The 15,485-nt window shown below is 41.8% G+C and overlaps 1 protein-coding gene and 1 pseudogene across 1 annotated transcript in view; both read left to right on the top strand.

Annotated features, from left to right (window-relative positions):
* Positions 1 to 15,485, top strand: part of NLRP5 (NLR family pyrin domain containing 5) — a 29,523-nt gene continuing 14,038 nt past the window's right edge. Inside the window, exons 1-4 of the mRNA XM_055310199.1 lie at positions 1 to 345; positions 3,160 to 3,237; positions 10,574 to 12,164; positions 13,397 to 13,567. Coding sequence (XP_055166174.1) covers positions 57 to 345; positions 3,160 to 3,237; positions 10,574 to 12,164; positions 13,397 to 13,567 — 2,129 coding nt within the window. The 5' untranslated portion in view covers positions 1 to 56. The remainder of the gene's footprint in view (positions 346 to 3,159; positions 3,238 to 10,573; positions 12,165 to 13,396; positions 13,568 to 15,485) is intronic.
* On the top strand, positions 457 to 1,288 carry LOC129499752 (MICOS complex subunit MIC10-like; annotated as a pseudogene).

Here is a 15,485-nt window from a genome sequence, read left to right as displayed (position 1 = left end):
ATATTTTAAAGAATCCACTCTTCCATCAAAACTCGAGCCCTCAGCTTTGTACTAAGATGAGAGAAGCCAAATTACCCTGTTTTTCCAACTACGGACTGCAGTGGTGTTTCAAGCAGCTAAGCAAGGAAGAGTTTCAGACATTTAAGGAATTGCTCATGGAAAAAGCTTCAGAACTGGCAATGTGCTCCTTTCCATGGGTTGAAGTGAGCAATGCCAATGTGGAACATCTAGCCTCCCTCTTGCATGAGCATTATAAAGAATCTCTTGCCTGGAAAATATCCATTCACATCTTTGAAGAGATGAACCTGTCCACGCTCTCTGAGAAGGCAAGGAAAGAAATGAAAAGTGAGTAAGATTTGGGGCAAATATGGGGGTGGGAAAGAAGGGAGGTGACTTCAAGTTTACATGGGAATGGGGAAGTTATCCTTGTTCCCTAGTTGGGTCCACTTCCATGGCATGAGTCTGAAATGTGAGAAGTCACTTGTTTGTTTTCCTGCCTGGCTGGAAATTAGAGTAGTCTCCAGCCTGTGGAACAGTGAAGGAGAAGAAATGAGTGGATGGACCCTCTACCTGGACAAAATTTCTTTGAAATTTATAGACAGAATTTGGAGTCATAAGTGCTAAGCTTGAGCTCTAGACTTCAACTTGTTCTATGTGTGACTTTGGGCAAATCCATTTTTACTCTGACCCTCGGATCCATATCTTAGAACAGTAACTGTGATGCTTACCTGTGCTGTTGCAGAGATTCAGTAAAATAATGTATATAAAGTGGTTAACAAAGCTTCATTCGTTTATTGAGAATACTATGGTGGTTGTATGGTGGGTGTCTCCCATATTTCTCACCCCAGCTCAAGGAACCCTTCTAAAGACTGACCTTGGGAAGTGGGAGCCGCGGGTGGGGAACATGTCGATTCAGAGCTGGGCAGGAAGTGGGACCGGTGTATGGCGGATGCGGTCATGAAGATAGGTACTGGTTTTGGATTAGGACTTGTTTTCTCACTTACCTTCTTTAAAGAAGAATGTGGCCATTAGCCTTTGGTTCTGGCATGGGATTGGGAATGGCCTACTCCAACTGTCAGCATGATTTCCAGGCTCCATATCTTCTACATGGAAAATATGTCAAAGAACAGGAGTAGTGACTTACACCTGAGAACATCCCAGTGGGAGGAAAAGAGAAATCCTGTTTATTACTCAGGAATACTGAAGTGCCCTGGAGTAAGCTGACATTCTTCTGTAACAATGTTATCAGTAATGCTTTAAACTCCAGCATACTGTTTATGTATTTGAAGGGAAGTCTGTTTCTTGTTTTGTATTTTCTCTGGAAATTGCAAGGAGGTGGTCTTAAAGGAAATAAATTAAAAATAGGCAGCCCCCCCCCCCAAAAAAAAAGACTGACCTTGTCAGACTGCCGGTGTCCCTATTATAGCAATGTACTCAGATCAAATTGTGTGATGAGCTTAGGGTATGTAGGAGAAAGGTAGTGTGGGGAAAATAGCTCTCTTTTATCAGGAGAAATTCTCCTGTTCTGTGGACAGAACTTAGAGTCCCAAGGGTGAGCAGTCAGACTGGCCCCAAAGACTACAGGGTCCCAAGGGTGAGCAGTCAGACTGGCCCCAAAGACTACAGGTATGACATTCCTAGATGTAACTCAGCATCTACAGCTGCAAGGGACCATAAGAGAAGCCATCTCTTCTGAGCTTTTTTTAAAAAAAAAAAAAAAAAACCTGTATGGGGAACATGTTGATATTACTCACAGGAAATGAGGGTTATAAAATTAAAATGATAGCTGATATTTACTGAGTCAGTACTCTAGGTGAGGTACTATGTTGAAACTGCTACAATGAAGTCCCAAACCCAGCCAATGAAATAGGTTTCCTACGGCAGAACTAAAACAGAGGTTCTACCAAGTTATAAAACCTAACCAAGTTCATGAGCTAGTGGGTGACAAAGATGAGATTCACTATTTAACATATATTTACATTTTCATGGGTAATGTACCAAAGATTTCTAGCTCCCAGTGCAGAAGGGAAGAGGGATTGATGGCAATTTTCTTTTTAAATGGTGTAGATAAACAATTTCCTCTTTAAGTGGTCCCTATTCCAGACCAGAGTGAAGACTAGACTCCCTTTCTAGAAGAAGTGAAGTTCAATCGAACAAATATTAAACAAAGAAGCTAGCCAAGCTAACTGGACATGGTAGAGAATAACATGATGAGCAGCAGAAATAGCATTATGAAGGCTTTTAGCAAAGAGTGTGGTTAGACCATGAAGAACAGGAGGGAACAAGTCAAGAGATTTTTTTTGGGGGGGGGGGACTACAAAGCCAACAACACAGAATCTTAACTTTAATAGAAAAGCATAAACAATTCATTTATAAAGGGGTGGGGGATAAAAATAATCTAGTTGGCATTTCAGCATTGTTGCTGAAGTGCTGCGTGGTCCAGAAAGAGTCCTGAGTAGAAGTGGAAAGACAAGCTATGAAGCCATTCTAGTATCCCACGGAGAAATAGAGGTGTCTTGGGCCAGGGTGGCAGTGGCCTTTAGAAATGTAATTGGAATAGGTTTCAAAAGCAGACACAACAGTTTTATAGGACTTAATGCAGAGAGAGGATAGGCCATCAGCGATGGCGCCTGTGATTCTGGCATGAAAAAGTGGGTAGACGAGGTTCTACTATCTCACCCCAGGAAATACAGGAAGAAATGTTTTGCAACAACTAGACGAGAGAAAGAATGATTAGTGTTAGAACTCCTGAGTTGAACACCTCTATTTGGATAATTCACAGGCCTCTAGAGAGTACTTAACTAGTTGAAGTTCCAAGAAAGACACTGAGAATGACTCTTGAAAATGAACTCCTGATAACTGTAATATACTGCCTTGTCATGTGAATTACCCAAAGTCATATAGCAAAAATGGAACTAGAATTTACCAGTTCAAGCTCCAAGCACACTTTATGACAAATCTTTGCTGCTTCTCTGTACTGATGGTACTGGAGGATCTGACTCCACTCTCTCCATTATCAGCTAGTCATGGAATTAACTGTGCGATCCTGAGGCTTTCTTGATTCCCCTCAGTAATTTGGGCAGGAGATGTTCTCATCTCTAGTCTCAGTAACTGTTATGCCTTTATTGAGACTAATATGTCCTCTCCTTGTTTTTGCAGAATATTCACTGACTGAAATGCCAGAAAATTCTACATCAAAGAAGAATGACCAAGAACCAAACATGAAAGAAGGGCCAGGTCAGTGTGAATGTGGTGGAAAAATGGATGTGTCGAAAGCCACATGGGACTAGTTAGTGACATGTCCAGGACTGGAACTTGACACCTGATAATCCAGTGTTCTTTCTAGTTTAGCATCCTGTTGTTAGCTGGTTGTATGGGTTCTGAGTACCTAGAAATCAGTCTTTCTTATTCTAAGTCCAAGAGAGTTCTGTGATCTTAAAGCTTTCTTACAACTTTGGGTTCCCATCTTCAGTTTGGGCATCTTCAAGACCTTAAAACTTATACTTCAGTGGAAGAAAAGGGAGAGCAACAAAAGGGGTCAAAGCAGTGAAGACAAACATAGAGGGAAAGATGTAGGCTTGCATAGTCGGCATGCATTCCCCACTGTTACTCACGCTACCACTTGTATATTGCTAATCTTCTGGCATAGGCATTGACCATGAAGTTTAATACCTCAAAAGGATCAGTGTCAACCTTGTGTTGGGCAGCTTGGTCCAGGCTGTGTATAGGAAAGCTCCCTTCAAAACTAAAGTCTGAAATAGCCAAACTGTGGAAGAAGCCTTGGTGTCCATCGAAAGATGAATGGATAAAGATGTGGTCTATATATACAATGGAATATTGCTCAGCCATTAGAAATGACAAATACCCACGATTTGCTTCAACGTGGATAGAACTGGAGGGTATTATGCTGAGTAAAGTAAATCAATTGGAGAAGGACAAATATTATATGGTCTCATTCATTTGGGGAATATAAAAAATAGTGAAAAGGAATAAAGGGGAAAGGAGGGCAAATGAGTGGGAAATATCAGAGAGGGTGACAGAACATGAGAGACTCCTAAGCCTGGGAAACGAACAAGGGGTAGTGGAACAAGGGGGAGGTGGGCGGGAAGATTGGGTGACTGGGTGACGGGCACTGAGGGGGGCACTTGACAGGATGAGCACTGGGTGATATGCTATATGTTGGCAAATCAAACTCCAATAAAAATATGCAAAAAAGTAAAGTCTGAGAAATTGATGAGTCAGAGTCTCATACTACCAGAAGTTATAAATTGTTCCAATTTTTATGTAAATGTGGGCTTAGCGGGGTAGTCCTATATATCATCTTTCTGGGGATACAATTATGTCTTATGCATTTATAGATCACTAAGTAGGGAAGTAGCAATGGTATGGAATAAAGACACTGCCTGGCTAATCTTGGTAGTGGGACCAAAACTGACAACAGCAGGGGTCTTACCCTGCCATATTGGGGAAAGTCCTCTAAATTACCATTGTACACAAGAACTACCACTTGTAGAGACCTTATGGGTCAAGCATAGTGCCATACGCTTTAATCTCCTAAATCTCTGGTGTGATGAGCACTGGGTGCTATACTATATGTTGGGTAATTGAATTAAAGAAAAAAGAATAATCTCATAAATCTCAACAGGATCCTGTGTGGTAGTAACTGTAATTCCAATTGTCCAGCAACAAAACAGATCCAGAGGCTAAAGAATATGCCCAAACCCTACGGGTGTAGACACACTAAACACTGCTTTATCTGTATGCCAGAAGTTTTGGGATGTTGTTAAATACCCACATTATGTCTTGTGGCCCATCTTGGAGAAAGTTACATGTGCGTTCCAGGAGACCATGCATTTTTCTGTTATTGGTATTATTGGTTTTCTATATCTGTTTTCACTATTTTTTGATATCAGTAAATGGCACTGTTATCCACTGGGTTATTCATTCCAAAAGCCTAGTCCCTTTTTAATCTTAGACTTTTTTTCTCTACTTTCCATCCAATGAATCAAAATCCTATAGCTCTACATCTAAAGTATGACCCATTTCTATGTTTTTCTATCCATATCCTGTATGCAAGAATCATTACCTTTGAAGCTCTTATCTGTTTCTGCTCTGCTTATATGCAATCAATTTGCCACACAATAACCAAAGTGATCTTTTAGAAATTTACATCTAATAACTTGACTCCTTTGCTTCAAAATGCTTAAGTCGTTTTCTGTTATATTTTTGTTCATTTATTGTATTATTTTTTTTTTTTTACAATTTGCAACAAACACCACCTTATGACTATTCCTTAAATACCATAAGGTCATTCTCACATCCCCTAAGTCAAATATGTACTTAGTCATGTTAAGGAACTAATTTTTATTTTTTATTTATTTATTTTAATAATAAATTTCTTTTTTTATTGGTGTTCAATTTGCCAACATACAGAATAACACCCAGTGCTCATCCTGTCAAGTGCCCCCTTCAGTGCCCGTCACCCATTCACCCCCACCGCCCCCCCTCCCCTTCCACCACCCCTAATTCGTTTCCCAGAGTTAGGAGTCTTTATGTTCTGTCTCCCTTTCTGATATTTTCTACCCATTTCTTCTCCCTTCCCTTCTATTCCCTTTCACTATTATTTATATTCCCCAAATGAATGAGAACTAATTTTTAATAAGCAGGCACGATGGTTATTCTTGATAAGTTGTACACACCAGAGGCTGTGCTATTTCTCTACCAAAACACCCAATTTTATCTTCAGAGCAACTCCACAACATAAGAACCATTATCCCAGTTTTATAGGTGAACATACAGAAGCCTGTAAACCCAGCAAGTTAACTAAGACCTCACAAGCAGAAAGCGACAGAATTCCCACTTAAATCCTGTGTCTAACTCCGGACCCTCGGTTCTTATCCACCACGTTCTATCCCTCATTTTAATGACTGCCTAAAGGTCTCCAAAGAATTAAAAGCAAAAATGAGACCAGAACCTCATATCTTCTGACTTTTGAATCAAGTGCTCATTTTATAGTTAATCTCTCTAGCTGAGCCAGCGGCTGCCATATTTCAAACTGGTCCTGAGATGTGGGTCTGTACCATCTCTGATTCACATACTCATATATGAGTGGGGGAGTTTATTCTTCCCTCTCTTTTTTACAGAAACTTCTCAAGCTATAGAACAAGATTGTGCCAGAGCAGCAGAGACAAAAGAACAAGGTAAAGAAAACTGATTCACTTTGTTTTTTTTCATCCTGGAATAGAACTCGGTGAAAACCAGTCTATGGAGTTTGCCTGGCAGAGGAGTCCACTGCCCCTTTGCTAATCCACATTTGTCTCTGATGCATCAGCCTCTTCCCCAAGAGCTCCTAGAATCATCACCAAGGACAGTCATGTATGCTCACTGTGATCATCTACAGTCACTGGGTATGAAGATAAATTCCAAAGACCTGTGATTCCAGTGAACTTGGGCATCAAGCACAAGCTCATTTGATAGGCACTAAATATAGAGATGAGTAGTCAAGCACTTCGTTCAAAATTACTTGGCTAGTGGTGATCTTTTTTTCTCCATTCTGTCAACCTTTGTTTTGTGAATACCTACCATTTAAAGAACTGTGACAGGAACACAGTGGTAAAATATCTATATATGGCCATGTAGAGTTATATGTTAACTAAAAATACAAAATGAAGATGAGATACCAGGTTCCATGATTTTTTTTTATAAATTAATTTTTATTGGTGTTCAATTTACCAACATACAGAATAACACCCAGTGCTCATCCCGTCAAGTGTACCCCTCAGTGCCCGTCACCCATTCACCCCCACCCCCCACCCTCCTCCCCCTCCACCACCCCTAGTTCATTTCCCAGAGTTAGAAGTCTTTATGTTCTGTCTCCCTTTCTGATATTTCTCACACATTTCTTCTCCCTTCCCTTATATTCCCTTTCGCTATTATTCATATTCCCCAAATGAATGAGAACATACACTGTCCTTCTCCGGTTACTGTGGCCAAGTTCAAAAAGGGTGTTGCCTGAGTTCTTCTCTGGGATTTTGATGGAATCTTGTCTCACATTTAGATCTTTCATCTATTTTGAGTTTATCTTTGTGTATGGTGCAAGAGAGTGGTCCAGTTTCATTCTTCTGCATGTGGATGTCCAATTTTCCCAGCACCATTTATTGAAGAGACTGTCTTTCTTCTAGTGGATCGTCTTTCCTCCTTTATCGTATATTAGTTGAGCATAAAGTTCAGGGTCCACTTCTGGGTTCTCTGTTCTGTTCCATTGATCTATATGTCTGTTTTTGTGCCAGTACCACACTGTCTTGATGAACACAGCTTTGTAGTACAACCTGAAATCTGGCATTGTGATGCCCCCAGATATGGTTTTCTTTTTTTAAAATTCCCCTGGCTGTTTGGGGTCTTTTCTGATTCCACACAAATCTTAAAATAATTTGTTCTAAGTCTCTGAAGAAAGTCCATGGTATTTTGATAGGGATTGCATTATACATGTAAATTGCCCTGGGTAACATTGACATTTTCACAATATTAATTCTGCCAATCCATGAGCATGGAATATTTTTCCATCTCTTTGTGTCTTCCTCAATTTCTTTCATAAGTGTTCTGTAGTTTTTAGGGTATATTTTGAGAACCATTTTAATGGTAAATGGTTCTCCAACCTTTTATTTTCAGGTTGTAGGTGTCCTTCTGTCAGGTTCCATGATTATATGACATGGCAAACAACCTGTCAAGGAAGTGACAGTAGGCTTTCCTGAAGAATATTACTTGTGTCTTTTTTATTGAGCTATAATTCATGTTCCAAAAAGCTCACCCTTTTAAAGTGTACAGTGGGGTTTTTTTGTATGTTCACATAGTTATGCAACTATCACCATTCTCTTATTCTCTTCCCAAATAAGAAATTCCAAATTTTTCTCTTCCTGAAAGAAATTCAAAACCCATTATCACTTTACATCTCTACTTCCCCAAGCCTATGCAACCACTAATAGACTTTCTGCCTCTACAAATTGGCCTAATCTGGACTTATAGATAGATAGATAGATAGATAGATAGATAGATAGATAGATAGATGACATCCTACAAATGTGGCCTTTCATGACTGGCTCCTTTCACTTAGTATAATGTTCATCCATGTTGTAGCGCATACCAGCACTTGGCTCATTTCTACTATCCTATTGTGTAGATCACATTTTCTTTATCTATGCATCAGACAATGGGCATTTAGGCTCTCTCTGCTCTCTGGCTATCATGAATAATGCCACTATGAACATTCATGTACAAGGAAGTGCTGATGGACAGAAGTGCTTTGATTTCATTTTTTAAAAAAGATTTTATTTATTCATGAGAGACACAAAGCGAGAGAGGTAGAGACATAGTCAGAGGGAGAAGCAGGCTCCAGGCAGTGAGCCCGATGTGGGACTTGATCCAAGAACTCCAGGATCTCACCCTAAGCTGCAGGCAGACGCTCAACCACTGAGCCACCCAGGCATCCCTAGTGCTTTGATTTCTGAGATATTTAATACAAGTTGGTGTTTGGGGTTTCAGGGGGGAAAAAAAGATTCAGGAATGCTTCCTGACTTTCTAATTAGACAACCTGAAGGATGGTGATGCCAAGAGTCAGTGATTTATGTGCCTTTCAAGCTAGGCTTTTATTCTACCTCTATGACCCAACCTATGTTAGCCTTAGGTGTGTTATGTAATCTTTCACTGGACAAAAGCTTGAAGACCTAGTGGTTGCCAGAATTGTCCATTTTCATTTGGGATGAGTAATAATAAATGCCAGTATTAACGACCTCTCAAGAATAATTGCCACAGACCAGGTGCTGTTCTCCACATCTTACAACTATGCTGTGGCATCCTACAGCAGTCTCATAGGGGAGGTATTAATATCCCCATTTTGTAGATGAACAAACCACCATTGAGGGCAAGATGGGGCTAAAATTAGGCTTATGGAGAAAGCAATAAGGCAAACATCAGTTCATAGGAAGTTCATAAAGAGAAACTTTTGTAATTATCACTTATAGGAAATGTATAAGAAGGAATTTCTGGTTGGAGGTAAAACATGAGTTTTTGATGCATTGAATTTGAGGTCCCTGTGACATGTTAAGGTGATGAGTTTGACACATGAGCCTGGGACCTTGGGAAAGAAGTCAGCACCACAGACAGAGATTTGGAACTCTTGGTCACAGGTGTGACACTTGAGTCCGTGGGAGGAGAAGTGGCCAAGGAAGACCTGAATTCAACTGCAGGCTCACCTTTCTGGGGCTGCCTTACCTCTCTGAAAACCTACAGCTCAGGAACATAGTCTGTCCTTTGAGGGTAACGTATTGGTTTGAGCTCAGCAAAAAGACGTTTTTCATATCTCAAGATCTTCTTCCTGTGGTTTTGATACAGGTCTCTTAATATCTGTCTCTGATACAGGATAATGGAGTTTAAGATTTAGAACTTCTCTGTAGAGATTTTATGTACAGATAGCAATTGCCTTATACACAAGAGAATCTTGCTGACTTTTATAAAATTAATAGTACTACCAGCAAATACAAGGACCCAGGATTGGAGGGTTGGGTTTTTTTTTTTGTTTTTGTTTCCATATTATTGAGTACCTAGCAGATGTCAGAGATTATTGAAGAGAGGCTGGAGGTATGGAGGTAAAGTGCTTTCATAGGACTTAAATCACAATCTAGGAACTAGACAATAATATGCATAAAAGAATTACTGTTTATGAGAAGTGCTATGATTAAAATGTGAAAGAATTATGGTTTGTAATGACGATAGTGGCTATTGATCATTTTTGCTAGGCCCCATGCTAATGAATTTTGAAGGCACATTCTCCCTTAAAGGTTTATTGCAACACTTTAAGATATGATGTTAATCCCATCTCAGAGACGGGGAAACTGAGGCTCAACTGACCCTGTACAGTAGAACTTCGAATTTCAAGTAGGATCTGGCTGACTTAAAAGGCCAGGATTGCCTTTTTATGCAGAGCTGGATTCCCCATGACTGGAGGTGTTTCTCCACAGCAACCTAGAGATGCACGCCTGTCCTGCAAGCCTAGAATTCAGGGCCACAGTGCACACATCCTCAGCTTCCCTAAGCCTGTCTGTCTTTCAGAGACCACATAGGAGTGTTTGTTATATATTATTCATTTAACAAATACTGGAGTGTCCACAGAGTGCCAGGCATTATCATAAATAATGAAGACATGACAGTAAATAACAAAGTCCCTGCATAGTCTACTGAGGGGAGTAGGATAGTAAGCCAAAAAAAAAAAAATGTAATGTGTCATGTAGGTAGTAAATGCTGAGAATAAAGATCAGGCTAAAGTGACAAATACTTATTTTGTAGGATATTCATAAGCATTGAGGAAGTGATCTTTGAAGGATGGAACTTGTTATCAGTACATTGCTAGGAAGGAACAAAAAAACCATGTGGGTAAACTGTCTGACTTAGGATCCTCTGATTCTACATCCAGGATTTGGGGTTTGTTCTGTTTGGGTTTTTTTCCCTAAATTCCAGACTTTCTTCAAACATTGTCTCCTGTTTTTCTTCTCCCTTCCCCTGTCCAACTTGGGCCGTGGAGGTAACACATGGAACTACAAGGACTATGTGATGACAAAATTTGCTACAAAGTTAGATGAATACCATGGTTCTGAAAACTTTGCCTCAAACTATCCAGAAATGCAAACATTGCTTGGTGCTTTTAATCCAGACCAGAGGGGCTTCCAGCCTCGCACTGTGGTTTTGCACGGAAAATCAGGAATCGGGAAATCAGTTTTGGCCAGAAGGGTCCTGCTGTCCTGGGCACAGGGTAAACTCTACCAGGGCATGTTTTCCTATGTCTTCTTCCTCGGTGCCAGAGAAATGCATTGCATGAAGGAGGGCAGTTTTGCAGAGTTGATTTCCAGGGAATGGCCAGACTCCCAGGTCCCAATGATGGATATCATGTCCCAACCAGAAAGGCTCTTGTTTGTTGTTGATGGCTTTGATGACCTGGACCTTGCCTTCAAAGACAATGACCCGAATCTCTGTGAAGACTGGACAGACAAACAACCCACATCTGTTCTGATGCATAGTCTGCTGAAGAAAGTCCTGCTCCCTGAGTCCTCCCTGATGATCACTGTCAGAGACACGGGCATAGAGAAGCTAAAATCCATGCTCACATCCCCCCGTTACCTATTAGTCAGGGGCATCTCAGTGGAGAAAAGGATTCAGTTGCTTTGTCAGCACACAAAGAATGAGCATCTAAAGACACAAGTCTTGCATTCAGTGGTAGACAACCATCTGCTATTTGAGGAGTGCCAGGCTCCCATCTTGGGGTCACTCATCTGTGAGGCTCTGAATCTGCAGGAGGCATCAGGAAAGAGCCTTCCCCCTACCTGCCAAACTCTCACGGGCTTGTATGCCACTTTTGTGTTCCATCAGCTCACTCCACGAGATGCATCCCGGTGCTGTCTCAACCAGGAAGAGAGGGCCATCTTGAAGAACCTGTGCCTAATGGCTATGCGGGGAGTGTGGAACAGGAAGTTTGTGTTTTACAGAGATGACCTGAGTGTTCACAGGCTCAGGAAGTCGGAGCTCTCTGCTCTGTTTCAGATGAACATCCTCCTCCAAGATGGCAGTCATGAAAGGTGCTACACGTTCCTGCATGTCAGCCTCCAGGACTTCTGTGCTGCCCTGTATTATATTCTAGAAGGACTAGAAACGGAGTGGGATCCCTACCCTGTGTTCATGGAGAACATGAGGAGTTTGGTGGAGTTCAAACAGATCAGCTCCAATGCCCACTTGCTCCAGATGAAGCGTTTCTTGTTTGGCCTCATGAGCAAAGAGGTGATGGGAGCTCTAGAGGTCCTGCTTGGATGTCCTGTCCCCCTGGTGATGAAGCAGGGGCTTCTGTGCTGGATCTCTTTACTGGGTCAGCAGGCCAGCACTGCCACCCCACCAGACTCCCTAGATGCCTTCCACTGTCTTTTTGAGACTCAGGATGATGAATTTGTTCTCTTGGCATTGAACAGCTTCCAGGAAGTGTGGCTTCCCATAAACCGGCGTATGGACTTGATGGTGTCCTCTTTCTGCCTTCAGCGTTGCCAGTATTTGCAGAAAATTCGGATAGATGTCTGTGAAAGCTTCTCAAAGGATGAATTCACTGAGGCATATCCCCTAGCTCCCCAAGGGTGAGTCCTTTACCTCTGTCATTTTATTCTTTTTTCTTCCCGTATTTATGGAGTTATAATCAAATAAAAATTGTACGTATTTAAGATGTACAACTTGATAAAACAATCCCCACGATTAAGCTAATTAGCATATCCATCACCTCACCTACACCTCCCACACATTTTTGTGTGTGTTGCTAGTACTTAAGACCTATCCTTCTAGCAAATCATAAATATACGATACAGGATTGTTAACTGCAATCACATTGCTGTACATTAGATATCTATCTTGAGTAACTGAAACTCTGTACCCTTTGACCAACATTGCTGCTTTCCTGCTTCCCAGCCACGGGCAAACCACTGTCTTCTGCCTCCATGAGTTGGCCTATTTTAGATTCTGTGAGATCATATGCGTCTTCGTGTTACTGGCTTATTTCACTTAGTATAATGTCCTTTAGGTTCATTCATGCTGTTTCAAATGGCAGGATTTCCTTATTTTTTAAAGCTGAGTATGGGCAGCCCGGGTGGCTCAGTGGTTTAGTGCTGCCTTCATCCCGGGGTGTGATCCTGGAGACCCAGGATCGAGTCCCATGTCAGGCTCCCTGCATGGAGCCTGTTTCTCCCTCTGTGTCTTTGCCTCTGTGTGTGTGTGTGTGTGTGTGTGTGTGTCTCATGAATAAATAAATAAAATCTCTTTAAAAAGAAAGCTGAGTAATATTTGCTGACGTGTGTGTGTGTGTGTGTGTGTGTGTGTGTGTGTGTCACATTTTCCTTATTCATGCTTTGGCCATCAGTGGACACTTAGGTTGTTTCCATATCTTGGCTGTTGTGAATGACAGTGCACACATCTCTTCAGGATCCTGATTTCAGTTCTTTTGTATAAATGCAATTATTAGATCCTGTGGTAGCCCTATTTTTAATTTTTTGAGGAACTTCCATACTGTTTTCTATAGTGGCTGCACCATTTTACATTCAAGGGAGAGCTAGAATTTCAAGGCAAACCTGATCCAAGAGCTGGTGGCTCTATATCATCTTCATACATTCCCCCTGGCATATAAAAAAATATTCAGGAGACAGGGTGGGTGTGAGAGTGCACAGTCACAGCACAAAGCGACAATATTAAATTGCCCGGAGAACCTCTAAAGCCATCCCTATCTTGCCATAATAGACTTATTTTTCTCTTCTGACACTGCTATGGCAGTTGCTTCTGTTAAACTCCATCCTGTGGAAGTGTTTTTCCTTCTCCAATATAGGATGCCGATTAAGACCCTTGCTGATGAGTGGTGGGAAAGTCTCTGCTTGGTGCTTAGCACCCACCCGAGTCTGCAGCAGCTCGACCTGAGTGGCAGCATCCTGAATGAATGGGCCATGAAGACCCTCTGCATCAAGCTGAGACAGCCAACCTGTAAAATACAGAATCTGATGTAAGGCTGCCCTGGTACATGCCCCTTTGCATGGCTGTTACCACACTCCTGTCCCACCCATGAGAAAAGAACCATCTAAGCATTTGTAATCAGAGGGGATAAGTGCTGTGGAAGATACAGGAGACAAATTCCCAAAAGCATGCAATAGGGAGTAACCAAAGACCCTGTGAAGAGATTATTGAGGTGGGTTCATTTACTCTAGGTATTGAAGGATGAATAGGAGTGCTAGTAGGGGCAAAGGTAAGGGGGGGCTCCTTACAGGCAAATAGGTAGAGCATGAAGCCATTGCAAGATCAAAGTGCTAGACTTTGGCTTTAAATCAGTTCTTAATGCTTTCTGGTTCATTAACGTAACAAATATTTGAATTCACAGTAAGTGCCTGGGTCTGTGAGAGACCTCAGGAGTAGATGAAGGGCTAGTTCTGCAGACAAAGCTTCTATTCTGGACTCTTTCCTACAAGACCAAGAGAAAAGCACGTGACACCCAAGACTAGAGCAAGTCAACTTCTCCATGCAAACATCTTCCTTTTCTTGCCACTTCCATCTCCAAAGTAGTTTTCATAAGCTGCACCGTGCCAGGGAGCCTGGCAAGGCCAGAGTCTTTGCAGTGTTCTGTTCTCCTCCATCCTGCCCCAAACCCCTCTGTCGGCTTTACCTTAGCATTTTCCCCCAGGAACCCCCCTTCCCATCAGCTGTCCCTGCTCTCAGCTCCTGCTACACAGTGAGGAAACTGAGTCTGTGTCATCACTATATCGTAATACAGCACTAAGGCATCATAATGGTCACAAGATTCGGACATTGTAAGGGTTTTAAGTAAATTCCCTAATGCCTCTTCAACTTTCTAAACTTCCTATTTCCCTAATTAGCTTTCACATCTCCTAAACTTTCCATGCCATTATATCTATATATTGGCAAATAAGTTTTTTTTCCATCCAAGTGGTGTTACATTATACACAGTCTTCTGACATTTGACTTTCTTCAGCCTGAACTTAACCACATCTGTTTATAGTTCTGTTATTTTTTTTAAGTAATCTCTACACTCAGCATGGGGCTCAAACTCATGACCCCTGAGATCAAGAGTTGCATGCCTGGGGCATCTGGGTGGCTCAGTGGTTGAGTATCTGCCTTTGGCTTAGGTCATGATCCCTGGATCCTGGGATGGAGTCCCGCATCAGGCTTCCCACAGGGAGCCTGCTTCTCCTTCTGCCCATGTCTCTGCCTCTCTCTCTGTGTGTCCCTCATGAATAAATAAATATATTTTTAAAAAGTTGCATGCTCTTCAGAATGAGCCAGCCAGGTGCCCCTATAGCTCTGTTCTTAATGGACTGACCATATTTCATTCTCCAGCATAACTCTTATTCAGCTCTTTAAGTGTCCCCCCATAAGATCAGGCTCCGTGAGAATATGAAGCATCAGTGTCACTATTTCCAGTGCCTGATGCATCATAGATGCTCAAGTATTTGTTGCTTTAAAATTAAATAACTGTAGAGTGCCTGGCTGGCTCAGTCGGTGGAGCATGCAACTCTTGATCTCGGGGTCATGGGTTTGAGCCCCATGTTGGGTGTAGAGATCACTTTCAAAATTTTTAAAAATCTTTAAATAAATGGGGGATCCCTGGGTGGTGCAGCAGTTTGGCACCTGCCTTTGGCCCAGGGCGCGATCCTGGAGACCTGGGATCAAATCCCACGTCGGGCTCCCGGTGCGTGGAGCCTGCTTCTCCCTCTGCCTATGTCCCTGCCTGCCCCCCCCCTCTCTCTCTCTCTCTGTGTATGACTATCATAAATAAATAAAAATTAAAAAATCTTTAAATAAATGCAAATAGTGAAAATAAGAGATTTGGGATGGGAGAAGAGGGGAAAAGAAAAAACTGGGATACAGCTATCACCTGTGTCTCATGCATATTTCCTGCTTTCTCTTGT

The sequence above is a fragment of the Nyctereutes procyonoides genome, unplaced genomic scaffold, assembly GCF_905146905.1.
Source record: "Nyctereutes procyonoides isolate TBG_1078 unplaced genomic scaffold, NYPRO_anot_genome, whole genome shotgun sequence".
NCBI lineage: Eukaryota > Metazoa > Chordata > Mammalia > Carnivora > Canidae > Nyctereutes > Nyctereutes procyonoides.
The sequence above is the reverse complement of the archived record's forward strand: the minus strand, read 5'-3'. Positions and strand labels throughout refer to the sequence as shown.